Source organism: Pagrus major, chromosome 2, assembly GCF_040436345.1.
Source record: "Pagrus major chromosome 2, Pma_NU_1.0".
NCBI lineage: Eukaryota > Metazoa > Chordata > Actinopteri > Spariformes > Sparidae > Pagrus > Pagrus major.
The window spans coordinates 22,176,584-22,204,214 of record NC_133216.1 but is presented as its reverse complement, the minus strand read 5'-3'; the positions used below and the strand labels follow the sequence as shown (position 1 = coordinate 22,204,214).

The 27,631-nt window shown below is 40.5% G+C and overlaps 1 protein-coding gene across 1 annotated transcript in view; it reads left to right on the top strand.

Annotated features, from left to right (window-relative positions):
• The first annotated feature begins 1,162 nt into the window (after positions 1 to 1,162).
• Positions 1,163 to 27,631, top strand: part of LOC141020083 (uncharacterized) — a 28,417-nt gene continuing 1,948 nt past the window's right edge. The window contains exons 1-4 of the mRNA XM_073495139.1: positions 1,163 to 1,335; positions 11,488 to 11,563; positions 15,750 to 15,914; positions 18,016 to 18,219. Of these exons, the coding sequence (XP_073351240.1) occupies positions 1,163 to 1,335; positions 11,488 to 11,563; positions 15,750 to 15,914; positions 18,016 to 18,219 (618 nt within the window). The remainder of the gene's footprint in view (positions 1,336 to 11,487; positions 11,564 to 15,749; positions 15,915 to 18,015; positions 18,220 to 27,631) is intronic.

Here is a 27,631-nt window from a genome sequence, read left to right as displayed (position 1 = left end):
ATACATTTTCTGAGTCTGATCGAAATTGTTTTCTCTCATGTGTTTGTGACTTGAGAACTGTTGGAAAAGTTTTGCAAGAATAAGTTCCTTCATTTTTTTCTCCATTTTTGAAAACCTGAAAATTCTGTCAAAATGAGTGTTGAGCCTTACAATACATGACAAAAACAACAAACTAACCCATACTAGATTAAAGCAGCTGAAGCCCTTATGTCTTTTTTCTTCCCTCTTTCTATCTCAGATTTAAAAAAAATCTCACTCCTCTTGTTTCTCTCTCTCTTCTTCTCTCTAGGCTCTGTTATCGGCTCTGTAATCGCATTAACATCTTTTTTTACTTCTTTTTTTACTAAAAAGTAATTCCCCTCGGTTTCACACATGAAAAAAAACACCAGTTCTCAAGTCATGAACACAAGAGAAAAAACAATTTAGATCAGACTTAGAAAATGGATCACCAGAAAAAAAAAAAGACACTACTTAACTGCTCAGTCTTTCTTTCTTTCTTTCTTTAATCCAAAAACATTTACTTGTCCGTGCCCTGATAAAGGAGTAAATCTACAAATAGAAGCAGTAATGTTGCACTGAGGCACACCAACACAGATACAAAACTATATACACGTTCACCAAGTGTTCACTTGTTCAGTCTGCTTTGTGTTGTCACGTACCAACAGAAAGTGTTTTTTCGTCAGTACTACTTGACATACCAAAGTTCACTGTCAGAAAAACACTGCAATGATCTGGAACTTGACCTGCGTAGATAACCTCGCCTGTCTGTTTTAGTAAAAAGACAAACAGCATGTGTGTTTGAATTTAGTGTGTGGCCCATTTCTGGTGTGTTTGTGTGTGTCAACCACTTGACTATAAGCAGCCTGATAGGGTTGGAGAATAAATAGCTTCTCTCTTATGTAACAGACTCACTCTGACGCTTACACTCACCTGTTGACCTGCCAGCACAGACTTACTGTGTGCCTGCAGGTGTGTGCGTCTGTGTGGTTGTTCAAAAGCATGCATGCACATGTCCTATATACATGCAGATGAAACATATTTCCTTCTAGAATATCACAGTATAGACAGTCACTGTGTGTGTGTGTGTGTGTGTGTGTGTGTGTGTGTGCGTGTGTGTGTGTGTGTCAACAGGTTAAAAGGGGAGTTTGAGGAGAAAAACGAGATGTGGTTGTCGTGCCAACAAAGGTGCGACACCGCACAGAAGCAGCTGTCGTCATTGGAGCAGAGAGAGGAAGAAATGAACAGGAAGTGCTGCGCAGCTGAAGAGGATGTGGTGCGATTGAAGGAAGCTGTGGAGAAGGTCCAGCAGGAAACGGGAGAGCTGAGGAGAGAGAGGTGGTGATTGTGATATCTGCTCTGCTATGTTTACATCGACATCTATTCAAAAATCTTTTGATTCATCTGATTCTTAAGCACCAGCAATAGGCTGGGACACAAACAGATCCATCTTAGAGGCCCTTAAAACTTATTTTCTCAATCAGCTTCCAACCATGTGTGATAAAGTCATACACTTTCATGTCACTTTCTGCCAAAGTTGGAACAGTTTGGAATATTTCACTGTTTCACTGAATCTGTTTCTCTGATTCAAATGTTCAGCTCTGATAATGAAGAATTTCGTGTGTTAAACTCTTAATTAGTGGTGCCACAAATCACAAAGCTGAAGAAGAAAGAAAACATTCTCCTGGTGCTGGTTCTCTAAGCTCCCAGTCCAAGCAGAGTCAGCTAATAGGACTGCTAGCTGCGTGGCCAACTGAGCTAACTAGCAGCAGTTAGCTTTGCTTTGGTAACTGCAGTATCTTTACATCAGGAAACTCGTAAAAGTAGACATCTGTCTCGTCTTTTCACTGCAACTCTGAATCAAGATCTATTATTATTATATTAGCCCCAAAAAGTTACAGTGTTACTGTATTACACACTATGATGGTAAAATGTTTCAATTATTCCACAGTGCACGTGTGCCGGACTGCTGCTTATGCTGACATTAACATATAAAAACAGTTACAAATGAGAGAAACCAAATATGAGGCAGCGGTAATTCAGTCACAGACATGCTCGTGAGTTTCTCTCATGTAACACAGAGTTGACTTTCGTGTAGCAGTCCTTCTCAAAGCTCGTCAGAAACCCATCATGGGAAGGTTCTGTCAGATATTGAACCGCAATGTCAAAAGTGGCTGATTTGGGTTGACGTGAGTAATTGAAGCTTACAGAGAGCCGGGTTCAGAGCTTGGCTGTGCTTTGTGACACCGCAACCACAGACTGGTGGCTTTCTCAGTGCCTGGCTGGCACTGTTTTGTTCTAATGTTAAATATTTACAACCCTTTTTTGTCTGAGGACACGGGGTGAGCACAGGCATAAATCCTGTGTATGTGTTCTTGTCGACATACCAACCAAGCGCCTGCCACTGTCTGAGGGGGCAGAGTGAGTGATTCTAACAGAGTGTTGGGAGCTGTTACCTCTGTGCGGCTGGTTCACACACTGCCGAGCCCACCGCTCAATAGCCTTGCATTTATGGATGTTTACCCAGGTCAATACTTTTTCTATTTTTTCTTTTTTCTGACTACATGTCCCTGATTGCACTGTTCCAGATAAAGCTGGACAGAGCCCAAACCTCAGGGGTGTTACATAGTGCTACATTTAACCTTTGGGAAATGTAGCACTGTGTCGGGAGCTTTCAGTCAAACTGAAGTTAATTTCTCTAGTAAAGATGAGGTTGTGATGTCACTGTCGGATCAAAACAATGTTATCTCCATTATCTTATTCCTTTTTAAAAGCAGAAAAATGTGTCCACTTTTCTTAACCTGTAGGCCTCCTTTTTTCATCTTTTGTATAAATCAGAAAAATACAGACGCCAACAGGCAGCAATGTCTGATAACACGCTTTTTGCATCCTTTATTATATTTTTCTCAAAAGGTTACACCTAATATAACTTAGGTTTCATCTTAATAACCCCAAATAACAAATATAAATTTAAGGAAAGGACCGACATAATAAAACATGAATTATATGAAAGCACAACCACACATGAAAGACACATTAAACAACTCTGATGCAAAATGTTAGAACTGAGTATTTCCTGTGTGTGTCTCTCCACGCAGGACCTCGACTATATGGTCATAAGTTACAGTGCTGCACCATCGCTCAGTATGATTTACTGGATATATACCAATAAACAAATCTTTCATCTATTCAGCTCTCCTGCACCATATATATTTTCAGTGACAGGCGCCCTCCTGTTACTCTTTCTCAGCTCTTAGAAAGAGATGTTTGTTGGGTGAGCTGAAGGTCATAGGTTACAGTGCTGTCCCATAAACCCATATAATATTTATATACAGACGCACAAATCTGCCATGTATTCAGCTCTCTTGGGCTACAGTACATGACCTCAGTGTGAAGAGCAGACTTATCTCATATCCAACAGCACCAGCCAGAATCTAATAAGAAAAACACCCTCGACCTCTGACACCAGACAATAAAACTGTGCTCCTCTCCAACATAAGAGTCCTGGAACAAATCCTCAGGATATTTTTGACATCTAGTCTTCCCAGCACCAGAGCTGTGTTCACCAGGACTGCATGGTTGGTTCAAATCAAGAGTATGTTCTGGTGACAGACTTGAGAAACACAAGACAGGGACGGTGGAATCAGCTTATTTACTTCCAGATTAAGCAGTCAAGCAAAACAAAACCAGTTTATGACCCCAGGACACTCTATTTGAGCTGAGCCCCTCCAGAGATTTCTGTGAAAACAAAAAAAAATTACCAGTTTCCTCTGCAACAACATTGAGGACCAAGGAAATGCTACCACCATAAGAATCATAAAGCCATCTGAGATAAAGCTACACTAAGGCCTAGTCCACATTTACATGAGTATTTTTGGAAACAGAGTTTAGAAAAAGTCTGTTCACTCTGGTCGATTGCTTAGCTACAGAAAATACTATAAACAGACAGGAAAAGTGACTGCTCTTCACAGAGTCTTCTTGGATAACTTAGATAAAACATTGTATGCAGCTGTTTTTGTTTCTCCTTTCCATCATTGTATCATCAATGTCAGTTTGTGTCTTTCCAAATATAACGTCAAACAATATAACATTCATTCCATCACCACACAAACCGAAATACTGTGTGTGTGTTATAATTTCTAAAACCTCTGCTTCTTCCAGTCCAGACGTAAACACTGGAAATGGCATTTCTGAGTAACTTCACCCTGGCAGGAGTTTTCCAAAAGCTCTGTTTTCAGTGACCTGAAATGCCGTTTACATGTGTACAAAAGGCCAAAATGCATTGAAAAAGCTTCATTTTGAGAAAACACGTGTACGTGTGGATAGGGCTTAAGTGTGTATTCACACTAGGGCTGACCCAGCTACTGTTGCCATCATAATCGACGTCCAAATCCAAATGTTTTCTTTTAAGGTGACGGATGTTGCATTGGTCACAGAAAAAAAGAGTGACAAAGAGACAGGGACGATGGAATCAGCTGGGCTGTGGCAAGCGTAAGATTGACCCTTCCCACATGCATGCAGCAGGTCAACACTTGCACGTTTGTCAAGTCGACTTTTTAGATTTGGATGCAGGATGAGTTGGACGTGGCTGATGTCTTCCCCTCATGTTCTTGTCTTTCATTATATTCTCAATGACAGTAATAGTATATAACATGATATAATACAAGTATTACAATACAAGCTTTGAAGCCCTAAAACTGGTATTCGAAACAGTCCTAATTCACACATTGACATTTAATCACTGCAGTTATCTGGAGTAATCAGTAAACAAGCCAACCAAGACTACTATTTACTGTCTTATAGTCTTATTTTTTGTGTTCTGTGAATGTGAGTGTGAGTTATGCCTATAAAGGAAGGCATCTTTTATTATGTATTTGAAAGCAACTTGCAATTTGTCCTGGTAGCATTATGAAGAATTGTGCTCCAGACTCAGAAGATGCTGCTGCATTGACAGGAAGTGAGTCTGTTAAAATCACAGAAACATTCTTTATACCGCAGCATAGGGATGATTACACTTGTGGGCCTTATAACTTATTCTGCATCAAACTGTTATTTTCTATCTCTCTGAGAAGGGATGGCCTGAAAACCCCATAATGAATTACAGTATATGAAATGCTGTCACACCGTGAAACAAATATGAAAGATTAATCATCGAAAGTACAAGCAGAAACACTTACACATGGTCATGGGAGGCCATATTTCCCCGAGTAGTTGTTTACTCCACAGCTGTCTCTCCAAGTAATAAATTCGAGGACCAAGGCACTGAATAAATATATCCTGTAGTGCAGGAGTGTCAAAGAGATGACAAATTGATATACTTGTATATGTAGTATATCAAAAAAGTGCTTTGATCATCAGTTCATCTGTGCTTTACTGTCACAAGTTCAAACTTACCATTCTGTGTCCTTTCTCTGCTGTTGGCAAGGACAAACAACAGTGAGCATTGCTTAATGAAGTCAAAGTCTGATGATGGGTAGGGATCAGCAGTCATTTGTGAAAATGTCCCTTGATTAAAACATTCTTTTGAACAGTCCGTTCAAAGAGAATAAAAACAACCGCACTTTTTGCTGTAGATAATTAAAGGTGATAGAATCAGATTTTATTTAATTTTATGAGCCAACAAATTGCAGAAATATAAGAAAAAACCCCAAATATCTTGAAGCTAAAACTCAGTGGCAGACTTGAAAGTGGACACATTCCGCTCAAGGCTGAAACAGTTATATTTTTCCAGTTGATCTCATTATTCAAATAAATATCAATGACTCCATGGGACACAAAGAGACTCCCGAGTCTGTGTTTCTGCGGCGTCCTCAGCTGAACTGGGATCCGTTGTTGGAGGTCTGATGGTCAATGTGTGTGTGTGTGTGTGTGTGTGTGTGTGTGTGTGTGTGTGTAAAAATGTCCTTTCCTCAGATGTTTAGAGAGGCTCAAAGAGGAAAAGGCTGGATTACTGACTCTTCTCTGTACTCACTTTTTGTGACCGGCCGCAAGCATTTGCACATACACACATAACGCACGCACACACATTCCAACACTTTTTTTTTTAGCCCTCGTTATAGAGTCAAGAGATTTGAACACGTCCAATGACCTCCACTGACCCATGAAAGGACGCGCTGTTCCCTTGTACATACATCTTTCCTGCAGACTCACACATGCACCGATTTATTCTGCCCCTTTTGCCTTGTCGTCACTTCTGCTGTGCCTTACCAAGCCTCCTGTATTCATCTGATTCCATCTTTGTCCCCTTGTAACCCCTGTTATCTCATTCACACATGCTCCACCCTCTGTGCCACCCTGTCACTGCATATCCTCTGTGCCAACCACTCTCTTGCGTGACCTAACCAGAAGCAGCCCTCATCCCCCCACCAAGGAACTGTTTATGCAATACCATTAAAACGGTCTTGCATTCTTTTGTAGAGTTAAAATTCATACAGAGGACATATCACTTGTGTAATAAGCCCTCTTGCAGGGTTAATATGGCTTTTAAAACTCCATGAGAAGGCTGTGAAAAGAGAAAATATAGCTTTATTATAGCTTCATACCCATTATGTTTAATCTACTATATAGCTTTTGCTATTGTCAAGACACTAAAACGTTTCTGACGCTGTATAGAAACTCAAAGCAGGCCTTCATTCATTGTATGAATGCATTAGACATTAGACAACACTAGATTCTTTTAAAATAAAAATGACAAAATAAAACATGAGGAATGAGCTGGCGTAATAATGTATTGAGCATTGTATATGACAGTTAGGAGCTAAATCTGTCCTGCAAAACTGTGTTTTTAAAATAAGGGACGGTTGTATAACACTAACAAACTTAATTACAGTCAAATGATTTGAACTGCTGGAAAAGGTCACTCAGTTACACTAACAAGGGTAACTTTCCCTGTTGTCTATAGGTTGACTTGGACCTGCAGTTACTGTATGTCTTGTAATATGGAACAATGCAGATGTTGATGAAAACCAGTTGTGAAAAGACAAACTTAGTAACCATCAGACAGTAGTTTCCCCAGGCCAGGGTAGATTGTGGGGTGGTGGGATTGTGGGATGGAAGAAAGTGAGGGAGAGAGTGGAGAGGGAGAAAGTAACAACTAGAGGGAAGAGGATAGAAAGAAGCATGAAAGGACAACAGGCAGGGAAGGAAGGAAGGAAGGAAGGAGGAAAGGAGATTAGGAGAGAGGGTGGGAGGCAGGGGTTGAGGGAGGAGGGATGGAGACCGTGACTGTGGTTGCAGTGGTTACTTCACACACTGTCTGGCTCTCGCATGCACACAGCCTGGGTCACAGGGGCCGCACACGATCCACACACACACACACACATACACATGAAACGTGACAGCTTGCCCTTGATTCGGCATAACTGACGCAAAGTTAAAAACAGAGAGACAGCGCGAGAGAGGAAAAGAGGGGGGGGGGGGGAGTGAAAGTGGCAGAAAGTGGAGAGAGTAAAAGATTTAAAAGTCAAGAGAGGTCAGGAGTATCTGTGCGGTTCCTCATCCATCTGTTAAATGTGAGAGGACTTGTTTCAAGTGGTTTCAAGCAGCGGAGGAATGTTTTTCGTGACAGAAATTATGATCCCAAAAAACTCTCTTCTGTCTGCCTCTACGCAGAGAAGTGGTTTAAAGCCTCAGGCTTAACACAATTAGGCTAATAAAAGACTTTAAAAGATTAATGTCAGCAACGCATCTTTAAGATGCTTCCTTCAGCTATGTTTACGGCTCTCTTCTGTTTCTATATTTTCTCCATTTTTCAGCCTTTTTCCCATAGTGGAAAGTATTATATCATACTTGTCTGGGTCTTTAGTTTTATTGTGGCTCTCAGTCCTTTTTTATCCACTTGTCATAAATTGCAATCGCTGTAAATTCATATGTCAAACTTTTACAAGGCGGCCCGATCCTGCTTTGAAAGCAAGGGCGAGTGGTGTGAGAAGTATTCCTGACTTTGAAATCTTAATCATCTTTCCAGGTGGAGAGATGCGTCCCTGAAAATGGCATCGAGGATTATGAGATGATGTCAGCAGAGATTCCTGTTAACTGTTGATCTGCATTGTTGATTCGTGCTCAGTAAAATTCTATTTCAAATCGCCCTTGAGCTCGGCCGTAAAAATCGGATACCGTTTGGAGTCGAGTCAGCCTGCTTTGTCTGCTTGGGCACGCAGAGATCGTATCAGCATAAAGTGGAAAAATGTTCTATGCCTTTTGATGAGGTAGCAGCCGCTCACGCTGCACACACACCACACTGCACACACGGCACACATACACACACTTGCCTGTCCTTAAAAGCAGCCTGGCGTGTGAGTGAATGAGAGAGTGCTCCCAGATTTTCCCATCATTCCTCCCTGTAATCCCCCCAGACCTCCTTCTGAGGGCTGAATTTGCACGCTCACGCTCCCCGGGGGGTCACACACACGCACCAACACACACGCGCACACGCAGGCTCAAAGCTGATTTTAAAACTTCTGGTACCTTCGCAGGGGTCTACTTTTTTTGATAATCAGACAGCCGGAATTATATCTGACAGTGGGACACCAGCACGCAAGCACTCAGACACACTCTCTCGCACAGACACACACAAACACTGTGTGCATCAGCACTTTGTTACATATTAAAAAGGCTTCGGCTTCATAAAACTGTCAAATCCTCACTTCCAGGGGTTTTTCACCAGCTGAGACTTCGCTGCAGAACTGGTGGGTAGTTTCATAATGCTTGTTTAACAGCAACAGCCTTTTTTAAGCTCACATCTCCTCTCTGAATCCCGTCTTTTTAACAAGGCCGGGACACATTTAAATGAGCTTTAGGAGTCAGATCTTGGCATCAAACTTGCAACTCTTGGGGAGCGCTCATGCGTAGCTGTCTGTCTGCATCTATTTTTGTGCTTCTCTCAGTGTGTGTGTGTGCGTTTGTGTGTGTGGTGAGTAGGCTGATGTGATTAGCCAGAGCCAGTGGAGTGAATAATATTGTGTCTGCCCCGACTAGGAAGAGATGGAATGTAGCTGCTGCTCTTTATTATACTGTAGATCATCTAGTCCACTATCAGATATACACATTGTCAAGTGTGGCTGCGTGTGCACACACACAGACATTAGCTCACATGCTTTTTCTATACAGATGGGCCCACTTACACACACAAAGTGCTACAAGGCAGTGGCTGTGACACATAGGGCTACCATTTTTTATGTGTATGACTTGAATGACTTGCTGTTCATGACTCTGCAAAGATCCAATATTCACACGTGTTTACAGCTTTCTCTGCTCTTTGCTTTCAGTAGTTTTACTTTATTAGTTTATTAGTGAGGAACAATTACAGAAAACAGTGACGGTTGCAGAAGCAGTGTCCAACGTATTGTACATGTGTAGCTGAAGCTAATTCTTAACAACTGTCCCTTGATTTATTTGTGAGCCAACTGGATTTGCTGGATCGTGTGATTGTGAGGCGTCAAGTGATGCGCTTGTGTCCAAACCACAGTGGTTTGGACCAATCAGCGTCCTAGGACCTGGTAGCTACAGGCGTAGTTTAGCTGTAACAAAGCCACTGTTTGTTTGAAAACAACAATGTCTGCTCCTCATGGGGTTAGTGTAGATGTAAATATATGTTTATGCTGTTTTACCGACAGGCTTTGGCAAGAGTTTGATTTACCAGCTGGCTCTGCTGGTAGCACTCTCCTACTCTTGGCCTGATTGGTTGAAGTTACCCCAAGATAGACGATCATAGACATGTTCATCCAATCACCTGAAAAATATTTATTGAAATTGCCAGCCCTTGCCCAAACAGTTACCAAGGACAGATTCCCAGATGGTTCTGTGTGACAAACCATCTGGTGCATCAGGTTATGATAATTCAAGCAATCATTAAAATCAAATTATATTTTAGAATCTGAAAAACGGTGCATTTAACAACCAATAAAAGAGCAACCATCCATGAACAAACACAAACAAAACTTAGAAACAGACAAATGAAACAAAGCAACACCCAGAATTCTTAGAGCATTAACTCAGTACAAAATAATGACTTGCTGTCATTATTACAGTTCTGGCCAAGTTTTAATGTGTTTTATGTCTTTGTTTTTCTGTGGGTTCTTCCAGCAGAATCCTAGTTGCTGCTCACATTCTTTGAGAGCTCCCTCAAAGTGCCTTTTCCGCCAACTCTCACTGTATAAACATTGTTAATAAACCGTCAGTTCCTCGACTTGTCTCGGGCTGGATTAAGATTTATGCTGCTTCACATCTTATCAGCCGGACCAGCTGCTGACATGACATATTGTATTTGGACAGATGATCAACAAACCCATGAAATTCACCCTTTCTAGCTATCTCCACTCCATCTCTTGTCTTTTTCTTTCTACTTCCTCCCTCTCTCCCCAGAGACTTTTGGGAGTGTTCTCATTATATATTCTTTATGCAACCTGACATGCTGAGAGGATCATCAAAAGAGAAGCATGTGTAAATATTATCAGAGCTTTTTGGGTCGTGACTGATGTAGATGTGATGTTGGCATACTTACTTATCTATTCAGCTGCAGAAAGTGCTGCAGTGTAAAACTGGTTAATGCAAACTTGCGTGCGTGTGTGTCAGAGGGGTGATTTTACACTTTTCCTCACTGCATGTCATCTCTCTTTTTCCCTCAAGAATATTTAAATAAGTCAACGAAATATACACAGGAAACTTGCAGAGTGCACGACAGCTATGACAAGTTCATCTGTGATAAGAGGGAAGTATCGTGCAATCCTGTTCCAATTGCCCCCACCCCACTAACCCTGTCTAGAAGCTAGAATACCAAATATAAATCATCCCTGAAGTAGTACTAGAAGGTGCTGGAAGTCAGGTTTAATTTTTGAAAAACGAAAAGAGAAGACCATATTACAGGCAGAAATTAGCAGAGAGACAAAAGAGGAAAGAAGAGTGTCAGATTAAGTCTTTAGTTTGAGTGAAGTCTCTGAAAGTATTTGAGGAAAGGTGGCTACACCTTTTGGAACTTTTTTCTCGCTTCACAAACTGAGCAGCAGATCTTTTCAAGATTTAGACAGGTCATAATGTCCCTCAGCCACTGAGCATGGGTGGGCTTTGATGTGGGGCTTTTTTTCCTTTTCCGCTTTCTGTCTGTATTTGGGTCTCTTTTGGGCACAGAGGGTCTTTGTAAAAGTCCAGAAGCTAAAGCAGCCAGTGACTGTGAAGATGTTATTTGGTCTCATGTGGGAATCTTAAGGCATTTACAGCGGAGCGGTAAGGGCTTTAGAGACAGATGGAAGAATGTCGGTCACTGCTGTATCAAGTAAGGGAATGAGTTATTCGGTCCTCAAGGCAGTTGCCATTTGAACACGTTTTCAGATGTTGCTGTTGACCTGATGCTACGTACTTTAGAGGAAATGTTATGTGTACAGCGCATACTTTAATTTCAAAATGAGATATCTGAATGACTGAATGCTTCAGTGTGCGTGTGTGTTGCTCAGAGTATTCATATAATTTCTGTTTTCCTTGTGTGTGTGTTTTCAGAGAGATATTGATAGAGTCCCATGGCAGAGCCCTGACCAAGATGAAGGAGGACTACAGACAGCAAACAGCCGCAAAGGTAATTCTTTACCAATACTGACAATAAGGCCATTACTTTTTTTTTATTATTTAAAAAGGATGCATTGCTTTCCTTTTTCCCTCTCTGTAGAAAGTAATTAGTCACATTACTTTTGTGTTTCTCTGCAACTTCGCCTTAGATGAATTATCACGTAATTGCCAGTCAAACCTCAAATATGCCCACATATCAGTGGGCATTGAATTTGAATGTGTTGAATTTCATGAATATCTTGATTGTTGAGTAGGCGTGCATGAAAAGGCACATTATTTTCCATCCCCTCATTATGCTGTTATCTGAGAATCTAGAACACAAATAATGACATACTTTTTTGATTAGTAACTATGATGTGATTTTTACATTTAGCAATAGTAATGCTTGAAGTTACTGCAGTGATAACAACAGCAGGAAACAAACTCATTAAGTCAATAAAAGGGGATCAGGATCTGTCCTGATCCACGTATTTTATTTTGTGCTTTGTATCAGCTGTATAAAGCCTTATCCATTTCGACAAGGTGTTTGTAATGCAGGGGGAAATAAACACTGCGTGGTCCAGTGTCAGCAGGTAGTCATTAAGGACTCGGATTGGGATTTGGCGCAAAACAAAAACACGACCCAGACATCCTTATAACTAGCTTAAAGTTTTACCAAGGCAAGGCGAGTTTATTTATACAGCACCATTCAGACACAAGGCAATTCAGAGTGCTTTACAGAGACATGCATAAAGAATTAAGAAAATGTTTGAATTGCATTTCAAAGACAACAAACACAAAAACAAGCTAACAAAAAGTTACAGAAGTCATGAATCTAACTTATTGTAGTGTAATCTCGTTGCCTAGTGTGTCTTGGTATTGGTTATATATGGTCTTTATAGATGTAATGTTTCAAGTATGTATGTTTGAACTCAAACAAATCAAAACATGACTCACAACACTCAGTGGCTGTGGGTGTATCAGTTTATGACTGGCAGACATTTCGTTCCAGTGTGTCGGAGTAAATAGGCGTTAGGACAGCATCCAAGCCATTGTCACAGTTCACAGGAGTTTAACAGGGAGGATCCTGACACACACAATGTGGATAAGATTATGAGGCTCCAAGACCACCAGTCTGTTTGACACCAGATAAACTAAATACACACGCTCACAAAACCAGTCTGTCTTTTATTAGTCAAACAGTGCGCCAGTGTCTTTTGCACTGTCTGACTGTCTGCCTGTCTGGCGGCAAGAGTCACTGAGGTTTAGTTCCATGTCACAACAAAGACGAAGAGACGAATAAAATCGAATCACTGTTGTCTCATATTTTGTTTCGGTCACATAATTTTTTTGTTACTGTACATTTTAAAGGGCTGTGCCTTTGCTTAAAAAAACGGGTTTTAAGATTTAGGACCATGATACAAATGTTGAGGTTGGGGTCCAATGCTCTAGCTGTCTACCATCATGACTTGTTGTTGTTTTAATTCTGTCCAGTCATGACACTCTTTGCATACGAATTATAAAATTTAGGAAAAAAATGGGAATTCTCTGCACTTACACAGGTGCAGGTAACCTAAAACAATCAGCAAAACAAATGTTGGCATTGTACATTTCTGAAACTTTACATATTTTTAGGTTCAATTTTAATTTTATGTTGTGACAACGTTGTGCTTATGATCTGGTTAGGTTTAGGCACAAAAATTCCTTGGGTAAGGGGAAGAAAAAAACACGTTTTGGCTAAAAATACCCGGTTTTGTCGGCACAAACACGGCTAGAAAATGTCCCGAAATCTTGTCAAAAATATCCAGTTCTGTTGCCACAAAGATGGATTCAAAATGTTCAGACGGTCACACAAATAACCTAGTTGAAATGGTTGGCAAACAGTACTGACTCGCTTGGCAGTTGTCTCCACTATTTTCTGGTTTTGTCGGTGGAAATGGGAAGCTAACGGTGGTCTTGAATTGTTCTCGAACAGTGGTCTCTCGCTTGGCAGCCTTCTCACCTAGCTGTCATGTCATCACCATCCTCTCCTGCTCTTTATAAAACAGTCTGCTAATAGACCACATTCACATGGCACCCATTTTCCTTTGACATCACGCTCAGGGTGGGAAGCTCGAATATTGTACTGATGTGTTTCTGGTTGCAAGCCAAAAAAACATAGGAATCATACAATTTTTTGTAATGTCAATGCTTCCTGGTTGATAAGCAACTGAAAAGACAATGGATCATAAAAATTAGGAGACATCAGGCCATTATTTAAGGTAAAACAACTGTTAGACAACAACTAACGTTAGCATTCAACCACTTCCTAGCTAACATTACTGTTTGATAGTGTTACAGTGTTAAAATATCAGTGCACATCTTTGACACTATTATACTATAGTATATATTTTAACCTGAAAGTGAAACAAAGTGGATGTAATCAAACGTTAATGTTAGCTAGGAAGTGATTGAATGCTAACATTAGCTAACGGGTTATCAAATATGTTGTTTTACCTTAAAATCTGGTCCGATGTCGCTCCAGATTTTCTCCATCATCTTTTCAGTGGCTCATCAGTCGGGAAGTTTTCACTAGTCAGCCAGAACCTCAAGATGTCTCAGATACTTACTGCACATATACAGTGTATTGCACCGATGGTTGAATTTTTTTTCTGCTAACTGTTGTGTTGTTTGAGCTCTATGTTTCATTTGAGACATATTTGATCTTAACCACTGACCCAATTCTGCAGCAAAAACATATTTCACCCCACAAATTGCATCATAGAAACCCACTATGTCATCAAGCGTTTTTGGTCACCGTGATTAAAGAGAGATCGCAAAAAGTGCCAACCATACTGTAAACTGTAAAAATCTCACTCATTTCGTATGACAGATGAACGCACACAGTAAAACATGTGCTGCACACGTAAATACTATGATGGCTCCCACACATGTCCATACAGGTTATTGTTCATTATAGGCTTCCTGACTTAAACTCATAGAAGGGAAGTGGTCACTCTTCTGCACTTTTTTAAATACAAACAACAGCTGTGTACATACACACAGCACATCCAAATACACACGAAAGGATATACACACATAAACCATCCACACTCTTCACACGTACATTCACCCTGCAAAGAGGAAGTGGTGTTTTCTCATTTGATCCAACACACGCAATCTTAGTCTTTCATGCAGTGTCTCCAAACCACAAGCATAATACACACGCACACACAGGCCCAAATATACACATTTTCACACGCCAATCCGCCCTTTTCTTTTTGACGCCCACATCCACTATTTCTCTTTTTTCACACTCGCACACACGCACAGATAAACACATACACATACACACACACACACACACACACACACACTCACTCACAGCCACAATGATCCCAGCCCATGGTGCCGACGCTCAGTTTGTCTGATCTTTAGAAAACAAGGTATCCTTGGCCTAGCCTGAATAAAAATAAGAGGCATTCAACTCCAGCCCCATTCTTACAAAAGCCAAAACTGGCATTTTCATTTTTTTTTGGCTGCCAGTATGATGACAAGGTCAGTCTCATTCTGTGACAAAGCTTCGCATGACCAAAGTCCCACTCGTTTATTTTGAAAGGGGTTAAGACATTGCTTCTATTTAGAGCGCGCACCAGCGATAATATATATAACCCAACATGGAACAATAACACGTTTGTCTAGTGTCTTTTAGAGGTTAGACACTGTGGATAGAAAAAAGTATTTTGAGAGTCAATGTGTTTACAGAAGCACTGATGTGTTTTTAAAGGGTTACAGAACAATGCCAACTCTTTTCACAAACCTTTCCTGGCAGGACAAAACCTTTCAATGGTTTTCATTAGATGTATTTCACATTGTATGAGTGTTTTGTACCCAGCAATTTGATACACCACTGCTGTCTCCTCACGTCTGTCTCAGAGCTTCTTGTTAAACTCTGTGACAAAGCTGTGTGTGACCTTCCTCCTTCCTGTTTACATCATTGAAAAATCAACACATCATGGCCTCTTTTAGGTCTCTGAATTAGAGACAGGCCTGAGGATGTGGGCTAGACTGAATTTCTACTTGGAGTTATCATCACACACTAAATATACACTAATGTTATTGATGATGAAAAGTGTATTTGATATTGTGGTAAAGTCTTTTTGTACACTAGTGTTGGCGTTACTGTGTGTGAGAATCAACAAATAAACTGGTTTGTAAATGCATCTTTGACTTTATAGCTTTCAGCTGCTCTGGAAGAGCAGAGAACCCAGAATGCATTGCACCTGAGGGAGCAGATGGAGGAGGTTCGCAGGGAGGCGGAGTTAGAGCTTATGATTGACAGGGAGAAGAACCAACTGCTGCTTCTTCAGTACCAGCGAGGCAGCACACAGCTTCAGGAGAAGGTGAATACCTCTGCTGAACATCAACTGTACATGTACTCAAGTACTGTACTTAAGTACAATTTTGAAGTGCTTGTACTTCATGTACTTGTACATGAGTATTTGCATTTTCTCTTTATTTATACTTCTACCACGCTACAATTCAGAGGCAAATATTTAACATTTCATTCCGCCACATTTATTTGACATTTTAGTAACTGTTTACTTTTAAAGGTGCAATATGTAAGATTTTTTGTTAAAACTTATGCACAGTATGCTGCCCCCTATTTGTTTGGAGTATGAATTTTACAGGTGGCCAAATCTTACATACTGCTCCTTTTAAGATTAAGTCAAAAAACACAAGCTACTCATCATATAAACTACAGTATATAAAGTAGCGACCTTTACCAGCTTCAACATTTAAGTGATGAACACAATAATGCATCAATAATTAAAATGCACTTTAATATAATACACTTTATTAGAAACAGGCCATTCTGACTAATAAGTACTTTTCTTTTGGTACTTTAAGTATATTTTGATGGTAATACTTTTGTACTTTTACTTAAGTTGAAATTTAAATGCATGACGGAAAATACAATTACTTACAACACAATTATACAATGTAGAAATGTAGAAATGAAATTAATTTGTAAGAGACAGTGCATAATTGTTATTTTCATTTTATTCTTTTCAGTTTTTTTCCATTCCCTCTTCTCTAGTTTTCCTGTTTCCTTCCTGGTTTCATTCACCATATTTTGAGAGGAAATCAGAAAAGATGACGTGAGGACAGTGATTGCAGAGGATGTATGATAGACTAGGGCTACACTGACTATATTTATGTTTTTCTTCTCCATCCTTCTTCTTTGGTTGCTTCACTTCCCTTTCACGTCCACTGTCTGCCTGTCTGTGACTTTTTGCCTTCAAGGAATTTTAGACCGGGAGTTCCCACTTTGTTCCTGCGTGTCATTCCTGTCTGGTCAGCCTATGTTACTGTCTGTAGGCCTATTTATGCTGTGTGTATGGTGTGTGTGTGTGTGTGTGTGTGTGTGTGTGTGTCATTAGTTCCCTTACATGCCTGCCACATCATGGGAAACACCATTATGAAGAAACACTACATACACACACACATGCATGCAGACAGTGTGGATGGCACTGTGGTTAGTCTCTGCGTGAACTGATGGGATAAAGATGGAAGAGAGACTCGGAGAGAGAGACTTTAAATCCAGACAGTGGGGGTGATACAACAGAAAACAATGACACATTAGGTGAACTGGCTTTTACCCACACCCTGAAATATAAATCCGCCCACAGAATCCTCTCTCACAGTATGAGTAATGACCAAAACATGAGGAAGCTTCAACAGACTATTAATGTGACAGGTAGTGAAATCTAGCATTCCAACTCAACCTCTTCAGCTCCCACTGTGTCTGGCACTGCAACTTCCCCTCCTACCCACTTCCTGTGCAAACTGTAGACAAAAAAAACAACCCAGAAAATATGTTGCCCCCGACATATGACACCAAAGCCTGGTCACATTCACGTCATCTGGATTCCCCTGTAATTTTGGAACATATTTGGTTGAGTCAGTGTAAAAAACATTAACTGTATAAAATATTGACGGCGCCTCGAGGTCTGCGAAGTGAAACTAATGTAGAAGTGCCTTAAATAGCCAGCCAGCAGATTGGGACTTCACTGGTTCCAAAAAGAAGTCAGATTTTATGGAAGCTTATGAGAAAATTACCTTACTTCTCACTTCATTACTTCAGACATCAGTTTCCTACGGAGTTTATGGTCTTAATCGCTGGTTTCAAGTCTTCTTCAATGAAGCATGATCTTAATTTTATAATCATGGTCCCATTCAGGGTAAAATAACAAACACAAGGCATGTTTTAAGGGGTTTTCACACTGCTGTGTGGTAACCACCCTAACATCCGCCTACCTGCAGAAGGATTTCCCCGGAAAGCGAAGTGTTTTTTTAAAGCAGCTGCTGTCTCTGTGGTCTGAGGCTGCGATGACAGGCGGGAAATCCGAAGCCGTCCTCCTAGTTACTCTACATTTCAATGTTTTAGGCCAAACACGTCAAATATCCACAAATTGGAATCTATTTTGTCTCTTTCTCTAGCTGCAGGAGAGAGAGCAGGAGCTACGAGGACTGCAAGATGAGCTGCAGGAGGAGAGGAGGAGCAGGGTGGAGGAGAGGAGGATGAGAGAGGAAGAGGTTCACCAGGAGCTGCGGCGCTCTCAACAGCAGGAGGCACTACAGCTGAGCCGAGCTGAAGCTGAACTACAGCTGCTGACTGAGAGGAATGCTGAACTGCGAGAAGAGGTGTGTGTCTGTGCATGCATGATGCTGATGTTCCTCAGTTGTGTGGCGCTCGATTGTCCTCACAAGAATAGAGAGACAAAAGCAGCTGTCATTGTACATGTAAAAACAAAGAGAGATTTGCATTCGTTTTATATATTCTCCTGGTGGGGTTTCTGTGCCAATGCTATTCAAACAGAGCTGGATTAAATTTAGTCAGTGTGTGTCTGTGTGAGTGTGGTCACAGCTAAAGGAAGTGAGTGAGAGGGGTTTAAATGGAGAGAGAGAGCGAGAGAGATAGAGGCAGACAGAGTTCATATTTGCTTTGGCAGCAGAGAGTGCAGTGATGGATTTCTGTGCCAGCACCATCCAAGTGGAGCTGAATTAAATTGCGGAACAAAAAGTGAAAAGAGGGAGGCAGTACATAGGGGGAGCAGGATGAGGCGTACATATGAAGAGCCTGAAGGAAGGAAGGAAGGAAGGAATGTAGGAAGGCAACTGTGTGTGTGTCCGTGTGTGTGTGTGTATGTGTGTTAGGGAGGGAGTGAGTGAAAGCGAGTGAAGGAACAAGAACAAAGACAGGACAGGAAGGAGAGCATCCTAAAGCGATGAGCAAGAGTGACTGATAATTTTGTGTGTATGTGCGTATCGCGGTCTTTGTATGTGTTTGTTAACAATTTCACCAGAAGAGCAGTCACGACACAGCTGCCTGACCACTAATACACAAAGTCATAACACACAAACACACACACTTATGGTCTTCTAGCTCAACCTTCCCCTCAAAGGTGAAGTACCCCTGTGGTTGAAATGTGTTTTTCTTCTTGTTCCCACAGTTGAATGTTCGAGCTTCACTGTGCAGAATGATGTATGTGCAGAGTTTGACACTAGAAGACTGTTCTTACATTCATCTACTGAAAGTGTGAAATATTTGCTGTGCCCAGTGGAAACCTGATTTTAAGAGGCAGGCCTATGAGCATAATTTGTGACATCATAAAATAGTTTGGGAGCCAATCCTGGTCCAGTATTCAGCAAATACAAGTGTGATGTGGAAACCTGAATCCTCCAGTGCACATACAGAAGACATCTTGTTTCTAGTAGTTAAACTTGTGAAAGGAAAACCTTAATATATGTGTGGATTAGATCTTTAATTGTCATTTCTCCTAGATTGTATCCTGCTTCTTTATTTTTTCTTTTCCTCACATAAGCTTCATAATTAGAGATTTGGAAACAGGGCCAGCAAATTCTTCAAGTGTAACATGTTATTTAAAAACAGTGTTGATTCATCTTTTTGCCATAGTAGTAGCAAGGGGCATCCTTAGGGGCAGCAAAACAAGCCTTAAACAAAGCATTTACCTTATAAAGTGATGCCAAGAGGGCAGTATAAACAATGTTACAACAGTAAACACAATACAGACATACACATCCAACTGTTGCACGTTAGCAATATTCAGCTAAGTGCAACATAAAATCAAGAAAAAAAAAGCAACCTGATACATACATACGATTACGAAGGGAACAACATTCTGACCAAGAGTACTATTCTAGTGATCTTTAAAATTGACCTAATTTCCCCATGATAATCACCTCTGACAATTTCAGGTCCTTCTGTGGATTATTCCAGGAATTTTGGGCAGCGTGTTTCAAGACTTCTGTTCTAACTCAGGGGACCAACAACTATAAAATATATTACAGCAATGAGCTGGCGAACAGTTGCCTAATTACACATCCAGCACATAAGGAGCAAAATTAGCATTCATTTTGAGTCATGTTTATGTTCTTTTAGCTCTGGTTTTGTTCTCCGCCAACTCAAGAAGGAAATATATGGCTCTTTGTTCGCTGAATGCTCTTGTTCACCAGCTAGTTGCTAACTATATCTGCTGTTCGGTGCTGGGCAGGCTGATGAGAACGGTGAGAGTCAACCTAAAAAGTAATGTTGTAAAACCAAAACAAAGGGATGAAAGATGCTAACACGCAACTGAGTGGAAATTCAGATCCGATGATAACTGACTGTTAGGCTGTCAATACAAACGACACCTTTCACATTACATCCATTGTTAATATAATATATGATTTACTGCAGCTTTAAAAATGTAAAATCTTAAAGCAAACAGCCGTTTTTTCTTGTGTACAAACATAACACGTGCGAACAAACCTTTAAAATCCTGAAGACATATAAAACCGTCAGCCAAACACCATATTCATTTTTGCGAGGATGTCTTCTGTAGAAAATGTAAACACTACCAGTTGAATTATAAATGAGAGGGCAAAGATCCCACTGAAAATTCACATTTCGTGCCGAACAGTTGACAGTTGTTCATATACTGCTCAAACGCGACTATACTGTCCATTGTGTGCCACCATAGAAGATTCATTGAAAGCTGCAAAACAACGGGGTCTTTTCTATAAAATTCTGTTTGGCAAAATGGTTCAGTGTCAAAGCTGAGGAGGATTCAGTAAAGGCAGATGATATGTAAATACAAATAATATAACAGAAGACTCATCAATTAAGGCGGGAGATGTGCATCCATTTGTTCACTAAGTCAAATCAGCGTCTCGTATCTTCTCATCGCTCCTTCATCACATCCTCCTCCTCCTCACTCTCTTATCTAGCTTGGCTTTGTACTGCTGCAGTTCGACAGCCTTCTACCAGCCCTCCCTTTTTGTCTCTTTAACCGTCTCCCTCTCAGAGTGCCTGTCCGGATAGGTTCAGCCAGTTCAAGGTGCCCTGATGCCAATTTCACAGCTGACATGCTCTTTTATGTCATTCATAGACCTTCGGCACAGCAGCTCCTTCCCCCCACCACCCTTTTCTTTCTGTTCCTTCTCATCTAATTTAAAAGAGGTCATTTTTTTCTGCTCTGTGCTTGTAGTTTTAGAGCAGATCAATCAGTATAATCCCACAGGATAACCTTTGTGTTTTCTTTTCCTTTCTTTCTGTAGTCCTCGCCCTTTGACTCTGTTCTTCTGTCCTGTCTCTAATGATCTCTCGCAGTTGTTATCTCTAATTCAGACCCAATCTTCTGTCAACCATCTCTTTATAAAAGTTTTATTGATCTATCGGTGTTTGTATGTGCTTGTGTGTTGGGTAGAGATAATCAGGTTTTGATCATGACCTTGTGATATCGCTCTGTTGCCAAGATACTGCTGCAGCGTCAAATAGGCATTTTCATTATTAAGCGTTGAGGCATACGAGCGACCTTTCGTCCCAGGCAGTTTTCAAGACATCAAAGTAATAACCAGGACGAAAGTGTCATTTTAGGACTGAGCAACAAAAATCAGGTGAGAAAATCTGCTTCAATTTCACAACACTGAACAAAAAGATTAGAACTGTGCTACTGTAATTTAAGTGTTTAAAGGATAAGTTCGCCCAGAAATGAAAATTTTCTCATTATCTCCTCACCCTTGTGCTGATAGAAAGTCAGGTGAAGTTTCGTAGTCCACAAAAGATTTCTTGAGCTTCACAGCAAAACAGCGTTGCAGGATTCTCCTAAACAACTGAAGCAGATTGGGACTTATTTAAAATTTGAAAAAACAACCACAAAAAACACACAAAATGGCTCCATACTGCGCATCCAGTGTAATCAAAGTCTCCAGAAGTGCCAAGATCCCAAACTGATTTGAAAAAGAGTTATTGAAAAGACCCTTTTTCGCACCAAAATTATCACCCAATCTGAAGTGGGTGCACAAGCCTGATCACACATCAAGGGTATAAGTAAAGTCTTTTTTCATAACACTTTGGGATCTCTGGGCTTCTGGAGACTTGGAATGCACTATATGAGCTGTATGGAGCCACTCTGTGTTTTTTTTCTGGTTGTTTTTTTACGTTTTAAAACCAGTCTCCATCCACTTCAGTTGTTTAGGAGAATTCTGCAATGCTGTTTTGCTGTGAAGCTCCATAAATGTTTTCTGGACTACGAAACTTCACCCAACTTTCAGTTTTTTAGTTCAGTTTTTGATCAAAATTAAACACATTTTCTTTTTTGGATGAACTGTTGCTTTAAAGGACATATTTGCCATTATTTCCCATTGTTTTCCATGAACTTGGACATTACTTACAGTTGTATCCAACAAGTCATCACTGTTGTTGGCTTTATTGACAAAAAGGAAGGAATTGAAAAGTTAACATTATGTTTGGATCTTAAATTGAAGACTAATGTCTTTAAGAAATATTATATAACAGTAGTACTGCAGATGTTTTTTTTTTAATTTATAGTTGAAGATGTCACATACAGCATGCACAATTTAGACAACAATACAAAGCAAAGACAAAACAATACACAAGCAGTACTTCAGAACAATCACTTTGAAGGGAAAACCAAAACAAAAAACACTTTTATATATAATAATGTACACGCATGTTATTCTATGAATAACACAGTGTAGAGATGACGTTGGAAATTAGTAACACACACCCAAACACACTCTGGTAGCGCCCTATTCAGTCTGAAACTCTTTTTGTTTTCTCTCTCTGCCCCACCCAACCTCTTTTTTCTTTGTCTTTCTTTCTTTATGTTTTCTCTCTCTCACTCTCCCCCTCCCTGTCTCTTATAGTCTCCTTCCCCCTCCCCTCCTCTCGCTCTCTGACTTGTTGTGCTGCAGATTGACCAGGACAAGAGGAAAAGGTCACTGTGTCTGGGGGGAAAAGACGCCTGACCTTTAACCTCCCACTAACAGCACTGAGGTCACATTACACAGAACACAGAGCACACGCAAGGTCGAAAATTAGCATCTGTGCATCATCGAATGTTGTATCTGCGTTTGGGTGTGCCGCTCACTTTTAATGCAAGCCTGAAAGCAACCCTACATACAGTATATGCTGTTGAGGGTCTTTGATTGCGTTTTTTACACATGTGGGTATATAATTTGTGTGCGTGTGTGTGTGTTGTCGGTGGAATGTGGTTTACAGTGTTAGATTAAAAGCAGGGGCTCTGCGGGTCTGCGTGTGACTTCCATCTACTAGCCCTATAATCCTGCTCTCACTAGGAGCCCCTAATGATGGCTGTCTCTCTCTACAGCTAGACTGGCATGCACGACATCACACACACACACACAGGATCTCACACATGCCTGCATATAAACGAACAGGAAGGGGACTCACACTCCAAGTCTTGCAGACACATGTACTGCCTCCCACACATGTGTGCAAACTGTCACACACACCCTGACAATGATTGCATACAATGGCTTAAGGCGTGACACACTGCACATGGAACATGGATATAGTAGTGGCATATAGGCACCTATTAACACAAACACACATGTTGACAATTACAGACACATACGAAGAAAACCACACACAAAATGTGAGTGTAAAAACTATGTGTCTGTCCTTCATCAGTGGCAGATTTCCCCCATTGAACAGATTTGGACATACACGCACAGAGAGAGATCCCCATGGTAGAGCTGTATGTACGTACATTGACAGACAGATGTGTACACTGACAAGTCAAGACGGTTCTTCCAACATATGTGCATACAGTGGTTAAGCACCTGGCAGTGAAGAGATACATGCTACAGCTGGATATACAGCTGGACATAGTAGAAAAGTACTGTCAGAACTGGGCCCTGGCAGTAAATATGAAGAAAAATAATGTCATGATTTTTCAAAAACGCCCCAGATGTCAGGAGAACAAACACCAATTTACCATAAATAATCATATCATTGAATATAGCATGAGTTATACCTACCTTGGTATAACCATTACAGCATCAGGGAGTTTCAACATGGCAGTGAATGCACTAAAAGAAAAAGCTCGAAGGGCCCTGCATGCAATTAATAGAAAATTTTATAATTTCCAAATTCCTGTCAAAATCTGGCTTAAAATATCTGATAGTGTCATCCAGCCCATTGCGCTGTACGGTAGTGAAGTCTGGGGTCCACTCAGTCATCAGAGCTATACCCGTTGGGACAAACATCCAACAGAGTCTTTACATGCAGAATTCTGCAGACACATTTTACACGTACACAGAAACACACCAACAAATGCATGTAGAGCAGAATTAGGCAGATACCCACTGATAATTAACATTCAAAAGAGAACGCTCAACTTTTTTAACAACCTGAAATCCAGCCCCCGAGACACCCTCCACTCCAAAGCCCTCCAAACTCAAGAGCTGAGCCCAGAACAGAGTCCCCTATGTCAGCTGGTACTGAGGCGAACTGCCCCCTCTCAGACACAGTCTGACCAGCCTCACAACAACACTGCTCTCCAAACACCAATCAGAGTAAAGCAAATTATAACACAATGTAAAGAAACCTATCGGGAACATTGGAAAGAAGAAACTAAAAGCCAAAGTATATTAGAATGTTATCTAGCCCTAAAAAGAGATTATGAATTAGCAGAATATCTCTCTACTGTCAGAGATAGAAAGCAAAGACAGATCCTCACCAAGTACAGGCTCAGTGACCACAAACTGACAATCCAAACAGGAAGACACAAACAATCATGGCAACCAAAAGAAAACAGAACATGTGGTCACTGCAAGACAGGTGAGGTTAAGACAGAGATGCACTTTCTCCTACAATTTAAAACATTCAACGAAACGAGGAACATTTATTTTAATAAGTTTAATTCGGTAATCTCAGAGTTCAAAGAGCTGAACGACATATCAAAATTAAAAATACTCCTGGGAGAAGGAGACAGGGCGTATCTTGCTGCCCAATATGTGTCAACATGCCACAACCTGAGGGACAGTGAATGACCGACACACACACACACACACACACACGCAGGCACACGCGCACACACACACTGTATATGCTGTATATATAATTATTGTAAATCAATCTTGGTGTTGTGTTTGTGTTGTTATTTGTTTTGTTCTGTCCGAATGTTTGGACAAGTTGTGTTTTGATGCTTTGGCAACATTGTTGTAAAACTTTCATGCCAATAAGGCCCCTTTGAATTGAATTGAATTGAAAAATTGCTATATTTTACCGTCAGGAGCACACACACAACTCCCACTATCACAACATATGTTTTGGATCATCCTTTAACCTATAATCATTCTGCACTGCGGCAACAGGGAGCTCCTTACGCAGTGTCATATATCCGACAGGACCACATTACTGGGGAAACTGATGGACTGGTCTGGCTTATCAGAATATTAAAAGTCTCATACTATGTTTAATCCATCTAAAAACACCATATTTTATTGTGTTTTCTCTATCATGCAATTTAGGCAGACTATATCAATGGGTTTCATGCTGACACAGTTCTGAATGACATGATGAACAACACAGACCAAGTGTGGATTACATTAATGTTAGCAAAGAGATGTATTGATTGGAAGCTTAAAGCAACATTATGTAGAAATTGGCATTTTGTGCTATTTGGCGCCCCCCACAGTTTCAGCATTGAAGCTGTTATTTTAAGGTCAAAAAGTTACATAATGTTGCTTTAATATATTCTCTTGAAATTAGTTAAATTGTTTCAACAATATAAGTTGAAGTTTAATTGATTGGCAATAAAATGCACCATTGATCAATTAATTACACTCCGAGGTTTTGCAGCTACAGCCTTACATGGTCTGGTAGGAGGAGTAGCTTATGGTGGCTGATGTTAGCAAACTATAGATAGATATTGTTGTATAGCTGACATTATTTAGTTATTTTTCTGACTTTATTCATCTTTTTCCTGAGCTACTATAACTACAGACGGGTGACAAATTAAAGGAAAAAAGGTAATAAAGGTTCTCCCTCAGACCAACTTTTTACTGATTTGCAGTGACCCTTTCCTCTAAGGGGACAAGTGGGCCCAAACCATGCTACCAAAATGCCCCCAACAGCATAACACTGTTCTCCACTCATTTATACAGGCTTTCCCTTTAATTTGTCCCTCGTCTGTATGTTTTAGCATTCACCGTTATCCTGTAATTATCACTTGCGGCCTCAGTGGATCCTGGTCATCAAGATTTACGTTGTGTCATTAAAGTGTAATTTCCTCGATGAAAGTGAAGTGGCCTTGTTTTAAATGTGATACCATTAAAATGTACTACAGCTATTATATACTATTAAACAATCTGTATGTCACTATATTGCCAGAAAATATGTGCCAAATGTGAGTGCCAGTGACTTATGATGACTGCCAAAAGGACTCTGCCTGAAACTTCTGTTATATTCTAGTATTCAAGATTGTCAGCCGACCATTTTGGGATGCATGAAAGACGCGTCTGTTATCAAACAGCAGATGGTCGTAATGATGTAAACCATTCAAATGGCACGTGTTTGTAATTAAATGAGCCAGTGATCAGTATTCATGGCCGTGCGCCATAGTGGTAGGAAATGCATGTAGAGCGATGTGAAAGCTATGAGGGGCCTTGTTACTTTGGCTCGGGACTTGAAGTGAGCAGCTTTTCTCTTTCTGTCTGGCTGTCACATAACAAGAGCTGCAGTTTGTTTTAATCAGATCTGACTCAGTGAGAGGCTCCGTTTCTCAGTAGACCTGAGGATGTAAACAACGTAACGTATCACATGACGACCTCCCAGCACAGACGGTTGTTTGCTGATTCTGTAAACACAAATACAATCCTGTATGTCCTGTATGTGTGTATTTATTTTCATGCATATCTGTATTCCAGTCAGTGGATTGTTGTGTCTGTATGCTGTCTCTCTCTGTGCAACATCGTGTGCTCAGGTTTTAGTGCTGTACGTGTTAGTAATACTGGATCGCTGTGACTGTGTTAGGGTAACTTGCCTGTGTGGGTCTTTCTGACCGCGTCTCGTTGATTGTGCTGGTTTTCTCAGTGTCAGCAAGCTGCTCAGAATGACCACCATCGTCTTCTGCACCCCAGTCTCTCTTTATATTTTAGTAAAACGTTTTCCTTCTTTGTCTGCTTGGTTTGTGCATGTCCCCTCGCCTGAATCTCTTTTGCTCTCTTCTTCCTCCACTCTCTGAAATCATAATCTGTGCTTATCCCTCAGCTTACGGCCATCTTAAATCATGCAGCCTCATATTCAGCTGTAACATATTAGTAACTAACACTCCACAGTGTATACGTACATGTACTTTTGATATTTAAGTACATTTATTGCCCGAAAACTATTTTTGATACACAAGTACAGTTAATATCAGATACTTAAAGAAAAGAAATGTAAAAATGACAATTTGTGGTTTAGTGGGAGTTACACATTGGAGCTATTTCTTGCTGAGCAACAACTTATCCTTCCACCAAGCATTCCTGTGCATGTGCCGACACCGTCAGTGAGCACGGATTTAGTTTTTTCGTCTCTGTACACAAACGACAATAGCAAAACCTAGATATGTCACTGTGATATCAAGGCTCGTTTGTTTTTGGTCCAGCTGTTGTTTGCCAAGAAACAGTTATAGTACACAGCTCGCACAGATACAATATTGAGGCCTAAATTTGTCTGCTTTAGAGGTTTTGGTGGATGTGTTTTTGGGCTTTTGAGGCCAATTTGTATGCAAAGCTAAGC